This window comes from Caloenas nicobarica, chromosome 4 (assembly GCF_036013445.1).
Source record: "Caloenas nicobarica isolate bCalNic1 chromosome 4, bCalNic1.hap1, whole genome shotgun sequence".
NCBI lineage: Eukaryota > Metazoa > Chordata > Aves > Columbiformes > Columbidae > Caloenas > Caloenas nicobarica.
The window spans coordinates 54809148-54815606 of record NC_088248.1 but is presented as its reverse complement, the minus strand read 5'-3'; the positions used below and the strand labels follow the sequence as shown (position 1 = coordinate 54815606).

The following is a 6459-nucleotide window of genomic DNA, read 5'->3' as shown; positions in this document are numbered from 1 at the left end:
TTGTCAAATCCAGATTTTAAATCATTGTTAGAAGCACACCACAAGGTACCAGAGCTAATTTCTAAAAGAGAGATTCCTCTTTAGGTAGCACCTAAAGACTTCTAACAAAAACATTTAAAAAACATTTGGTTTAAACCAAAATACTGTGTTTTGCACAGTTTTGCACGAGGGAAGTATTTGACCAGAGCACTAAAAAGAAATGGCATTTATGATCAGCAAATCTGTCTTGTGCAATTATTTCAGCTTTAGAAATGAAAACCCTGATGGATGTCTAATTAAATGCTTTTAAAATCCTCCCAGTCTCCCTCCGTCAAAAGCATTTCAAATCCTGCATGTCGAAGTGCCCTGCCTGTTCCAGGAGAGCCAAGAAAACCTCAACTCCTGGCAACAGCATCCAGCTCTTCTATACAGAACCCAGGGACTGCAGATTTCCCTTCTTCCCATGCAACTCCGCAAGTAACTTCACCTAGAACGCTTCTCTCTCACGCAGGGTAACTGTCTGCATCACAACTTCTGTGGCTCAACACAAAATGTCTATGAATGTCCACGCACAGATACAGCAAGTCGTTTTCTGTGAAGGGAAATTAAAAAAAAAAAAAGACTGCCACATGACACCTAGAAGCGTTTATTTTATGCAACAAACTTAAATATGATCATGTGTACATAAAAGTGTACACTGTTTCTATGCTGAACAATGCCAGGAAACATAATATTGATGCAACAATCTTCTAAAATAAACATTAAAAAATGAGCCTGGACAGGAAGACAAAATGCAAAACAGACTTACTTCCAATCAGCACAATGCTTAAAATTGAGAGCAATCCTAAACATTTCCAACTTTCCTTACAAAGCTGCCAAAGTCCAACTATTTTTAAAAATTGATTTTTTTTTTCTTTACATCAATAATAAAAATCTGGTGGCGAACATTATAAAATCAAATGCTGGACTGTCTTTACTCCTTTAAAATTTAGAATATTCCAACAGAACCACAGGAGTAAAAACACTTAAAAGTGATATATGTTTTTATAAAACAAACATCAATATGTACATTTATTGCAAATTATATTAAACTAAAATGGAGGGAAAATTAAAAAATGAAATGTCTACTTGCGAATTAATAATAAAGTGATTACTTTCCCACTCTGATAAAAATCAGAAAGCAACATTTATAAAATTGCCACCACATGACTTTTCATAGCAGGGACTGAAATCTGTACATCTTATTTTTGCAGAAAAGTAGGCAGGCAGAAAGAATTATACATAAAACAGTCTCCAAAAGTAAAGCAAAAAATTTTTTTTGTGATTTTTTTTTTCCTCTAGTCTTGTTTAAAATCCATTCAGTAGACTTCTACTTTTTCTGTGAAACATGGGAATACCTGGCTCTAGGATCACGAATTTTCAATGTCAGTGTAAGGACCTCCTCTGGCTTTCTTTAAAAAAAAATGCAGCATGAAAATTAATGGTGTAAATACACTTTTAAACTCCAGAATGCAGGAACTGGAACCAAGTGTTAAGCAATTTGCTTAATTATTGACTTTTCATAAAAAAAGTCTCTGGGGAAATAAGTACAGATGCTTTTAGCCTCTCTCTCAAGAGTTTCTGCTTTACATTTCCATTGAGAAGGATTAATTTCAGGTGAAAGGGAAGCATAGTTTTCCTTCTGGTTTCAGAGCTGAAAGCTGTGTGTTTTGAAGTAATTTCAGTTCTTGTACAGGACATTTCTGAATCCTAGTTTTTGCAGAAGCTTGGAGCATGCCTTTATTTGGCCTTCATTTCCTCCCTTTTTGAGCAAGTTTTCTTTTTACCTTTTTTGGGGGGAGAAAAGGAAATAAAAGTTAAGGACATGGAAATTACAACTGATTTTGAATCAAGTTCCTACCTATATAGTCTACAATTTAGCTTTTACACTCTTTTTTATATTCTTCCAACTCCATCTTGTCTCTTCTTAACAATTACATAATTAATTGAATATAATTGAATTTTCTTATTCCATAGCACAATTTCCTAGTAAACTTGGAAATACACAAGTTAAATAATAGTAATAATACGAGTTCCATAACCAAGTAATGTTTTTTTCAGCATAAACAGAAATACATTTATCCATAGCTTTTGCTGGAATCAGAGAATAAGAATGCTGCCTTGTTTTATAATTTACTGTATTTAATTACCTTGGTTTATAAAAAAAGCCTTACTTAAGAATAAGCACTACTTCTAATGTTTTTTTTCAGGTATTTACAGTAACTTATACATGTCTACTTAAAAGCAAACCCCCTACCAGACGCAGCTATTTTTACACACATTTTTCTAGAAGACAGACAAATTTCTTTGATTCCTTACTGTGTAAGCTACAATAAACCCCCCCGAGTTGTCCTATATAAGATGCCTGCTACACCTTAAGGAATCCTCCCTCTGCTATCTCTGTCTCCTCAGTCTCTTCCTGGCTGCTGCCACAGGCCTTAAAAAGATCCATTGCATTTTGGGAATATTCTGGGCTCGAGTCTATCTCCAACAGTGAATCTCCATCACTTCCAAGCACCTGGCTTCTGAAAAACGTCAACAATGGTTTGGCATTTTTTCCAACAAACACCGAGGTATTACATATTTTAAAGAAGTTATCCAACACAGGTGGTTTATTAAAGGCTACGGATAGTGCAATTTGTTATGAAGACTTAAAGAATTTTGATGTATTAAGCAAACATTGCAAGGCAGTACACAAATATTACTCTCTTGAAAGACCGAACAATTTACTAGTGTATGAACCTTGCTGTGAGAGCAAAAGGTAATTCTTTTTGATCAGGGCTCTCTGCAAGATCTTCAATTTACAAAATCTCTAGAAAGAAACAATTCCAATGATTCTTTCCTCCTTTAGATTAATTTGTGATTTCTTCCAGCACACAGGTTTGCTGACCTTATTGCTCTACAGCTTTGGACACTCTTGCATTAAAATTATTATTGTATCAGATTCAGCTAAACAAATTTCTTAGCATTTACGTGCATTTGTGGTTTCTTTATATTAGAAATCAGATCAACATACATGAATGCTAGAGTACAGAAAAATAAATTATCATCCATGAGCTGTTTTGTAATTTACATAGTTCCAATTCTGCTTTTCATTTACTTAAAATATATATTAAAATATTGTTAATATTAAACAAGCACAGAGCCAACATATCAGCAAAGAATTACAGCTAGAATTACAGTTTTTTGTGTTGATTAAAGACGATCATTTTCCAAGCCGTTGTTATCAATGAACTGGAGCAGAGCAGAGCACTTGAATTCCTGTGTACCTGGCATTAAGGAACGCGCTGAACACCTTCAACTCTCAATTCTTTTACAGAGCAGCGCTAGTATGCAGTATGCAACAGCAAAAAACAAAATTAGGTGAAAATGGGTATAGATTATCCTGCTCTCACCAAACAAATTAATTTCTCCAATTCCGGCAGCTCTGGTACTTACTTTGAAAAACAGAACACAAAACAAGATACGCTGGACCACTGCATTTATAAGTCATTGTGGTTTAGTTGTGCCCTTTAACACAGGCTAGATCTGCTATAATTGCAAATTCGGGGTCTGACTCGAGACAGGGAAGGCCCGCCCCACCCATGTATTTCATTTATTTATTTTTACCTTTGTAGATCGATTTGTCTCTGTGCTGCTGCTGGCTTTTTTGCTGTGTCTTGCTGTTTTGGTGCTTTGGCGTTACCTGCCTCCAAACTCCCTGGACTTTCTTGACTGACTGCTGCCCTTTTCCTTCCCCTGACAGGTGGTTTATTTGATTCCTCATTTTTTGCAGAGGTGCCCTGAGGTTCAGGTTTGGATGTACGCCCTCTCCTGGTTTTTGCTGCTAGTGATGGCCCTGTTTCATCTGCATTTTTTTCTTCTGGTTTTTGATGAATATTTTCCGTTCCAGATGCCGTTGCTGTTCTTTTTTTCCCGCGTTCAGTGCTGTTTCCTTGTGTAGCCTGATCAGAATTAATCTCCTGGAAAAGAAAAAACATCGATGTGAACAAAGGAAGGATTCCCAAAGGTAAACTCAAATTGTTACCTCCCTCCGATGGAAACATGAGTTTATGAAACAGAAAGTAAGCATTGTTATCACAGAATCATGCCATCATTTTTGTTGCATGAGACCCTTAAGATCATTGAGTCCAACCATAACCTAAATCTAGCACTAAACCATGTCCCTAAGAGCCTCATTTATGCATCCACACCGCATGGGCTTAGACCTAGTAAAAAGGTTTTACCAAACGGGATTTCTGACATTAACCTTGCAAAAAGATTTTCTACACCGTGTGCAATGTTAGTATGTGCACTCAATGTATCTTGTAGTTGCTTGAAAGTGAGATTAGAGTAAGATTAATCATCTCAGCTCTTCCCATGATGGTTCTTCTGGGCAAGCTCCTTTACTGCCTCTTTGCCAACCAACAGGGGAGAACTGAGGAGCAAGAGTACAGATTCTGGTACAGGAAATGACATTTACTTCAACATATGCAAATTTTGAGGTCAACCTTCAGTACAAGTGCAGATTACTATAAGCCTAAATGCCAGTGAAAGGAAAAAAATAAACAAGGCTTGCTGGGAATAAAGGGAGTAAGACCTAGTCACAAACGAAACTTGCTGCCTTTGGTAAGTCTTTGTCTAAATAGGTATGGCCTACGTGTGTGCTTGTCTGATTCCACTGAAGGCGGCGATAGAAGTCATCGCATTTCATGAAGTGGTGCCTGTGTATGTGAAACAGAAAGGGTGGTGACATGGTGACAATGCAGGTCTCTGCACAGAAGAGCATTCCTGTGGGAACCAAGAGGGAGCAACTGGATGCTGGGCCTTCATTTGAACGCCAGCTCCCGAAGCAGCGAGGCGGAGCAGCAGAGAAAAGGGCACTGCAGAAGCACGGCTGGGATGACTTCGCAATTTCCAGCACCGCAATGAAGGTCACTCGCTATTACAAGCGCTGCGCCTGAATCAAGGACTTTGTTAAATGTTCTACCGTTATTTCTTGAATGTTTAACTAAGTCATAGGGTCTTTGTAATCTTTATTACTGTTCTAGCAGCTTCACAGTGGCCATTTACACCTGCGATTCAGAAGATAACCACTCCTTGAAAATTTCAACCTAAGACAGGTTTCAAGAACCCAGAAAGCATTTTTGAAGATTTATTTCATAAATGCTTTGCCTAACTACTCTAACTTTTCCAGAGAACCCTATTTTGGGGAAAAAGAAGAAAAAAGGAATTAGCCTATCTTGAAATTTGGGAGATTTTTTTTTTTTCTCCTTCATTAGCTCATGGATGTGAATATCATGTGGCTTTTATTTTAAAAGATTTTTAAAAAAAATCTGAATTCTTCTATGTGATGATACAAGTCCAAAACACCTGCTTATGACTCTCATTTCATCTAATCACAAAGAGACTGAGTAGATATATAACATCTTAAATCGTGTACAGCAAAAACCAGCATGTATCCCTACATCGTTTAAAAAAAAAAAAAAAAAAATCTACTTTGCTTTTACAATCTGCTCTGGTCAAACCTTCTATTGAAAGCAGGGCCTCAATTATCCAGGGCCCTTGACAAGCCGAGCTGTGAGCCACGACATTCCCCCACTTTTCTGGGCAACCTATTCCAGTATTTAATATTCCTCACAGTGCAGAGGGGTTGGTTTTTTTTTTGCTTCTACCCAGATGGAATTTCCCCTGAAGCAACTTCTGCCTGTAGCATTTTGTCCTGCTGCCATGCAGCACTAAGAGAGTACCTCCACCTGCTCCATAAATACTTTGAAGGTACTGATGGTGACACCATCCAAAAGTTACGTGTTCATTTCATGGCCAAAGGAGCACTTGAAATTTTCTTGGCAATATCTTCAGTTAAAGCTACAGGTGTCAACCATCACTTTCAATCACAGCCTTACTGTTACTTACACTGGAAAACACAGAATAAAGGTGGGAATATCTTTTGGAATTTTAGAAAAGAGAAGTCCCTTCCAATTTGTCTGTGCTATTTTTGAGCACATGAGCTCTATTAATTACTCTGGATAAAATAAATAGTTTTGAAAATAAGGGCTCTTCTATTGGGCTAGGGAAGTGATATAAGTACATGAAATGAAATCAGACACTACCAGTTCCTCGGAGACCACCTGCAGTGGTGTGTACTGAATAAACTCCCCAGGCCAAGCTAATTATAGAGAGACAGTCCATAAAATCATCAGATATACCTTGTTTTTCACAGGTTCTGTCTTTGCTGGTGTGACTGAAATAATCCTCACAGGATTTTCTTCATTTTCACTGACCCCAGTTTCTGATATATCTGAACTTTGTTCCCTGGTAGCATAATCGGAGACAAAACAAAACCAAAATATACAAAAGAAATGAAGAAAAATGCTTGCAATTATTTAAATAAATAAATAGATAAAAATTAATGCAGACAGGCTAAATTAGTTTAAAAAGAGTTGAATTTTCTTGAGTCTA

At 37.1% G+C, this 6459-nt stretch overlaps 1 protein-coding gene across 2 annotated transcripts in view; it reads right to left on the bottom strand.

Annotated features, from left to right (window-relative positions):
* Positions 1-620: 620 nt before the first annotated feature.
* PDS5A (PDS5 cohesin associated factor A) overlaps positions 621-6459 on the bottom strand; it is a 77825-nt gene continuing 71986 nt past the window's right edge. The window contains exons 31-34 of one of the 2 annotated variants that reach the window (XM_065633306.1): positions 6207-6312; positions 3628-3980; positions 2393-2543; positions 621-1805 (exon numbers count right to left, since the gene is read on the bottom strand). In XM_065633306.1, the coding sequence (XP_065489378.1) occupies positions 1770-1805; positions 2393-2543; positions 3628-3980; positions 6207-6312 (646 nt within the window). In that variant the 3' untranslated portion in view covers positions 621-1769. The remainder of the gene's footprint in view (positions 1806-2392; positions 2544-3627; positions 3981-6206; positions 6313-6459) is intronic. The other variant, XM_065633307.1, reaches the window with a different exon arrangement.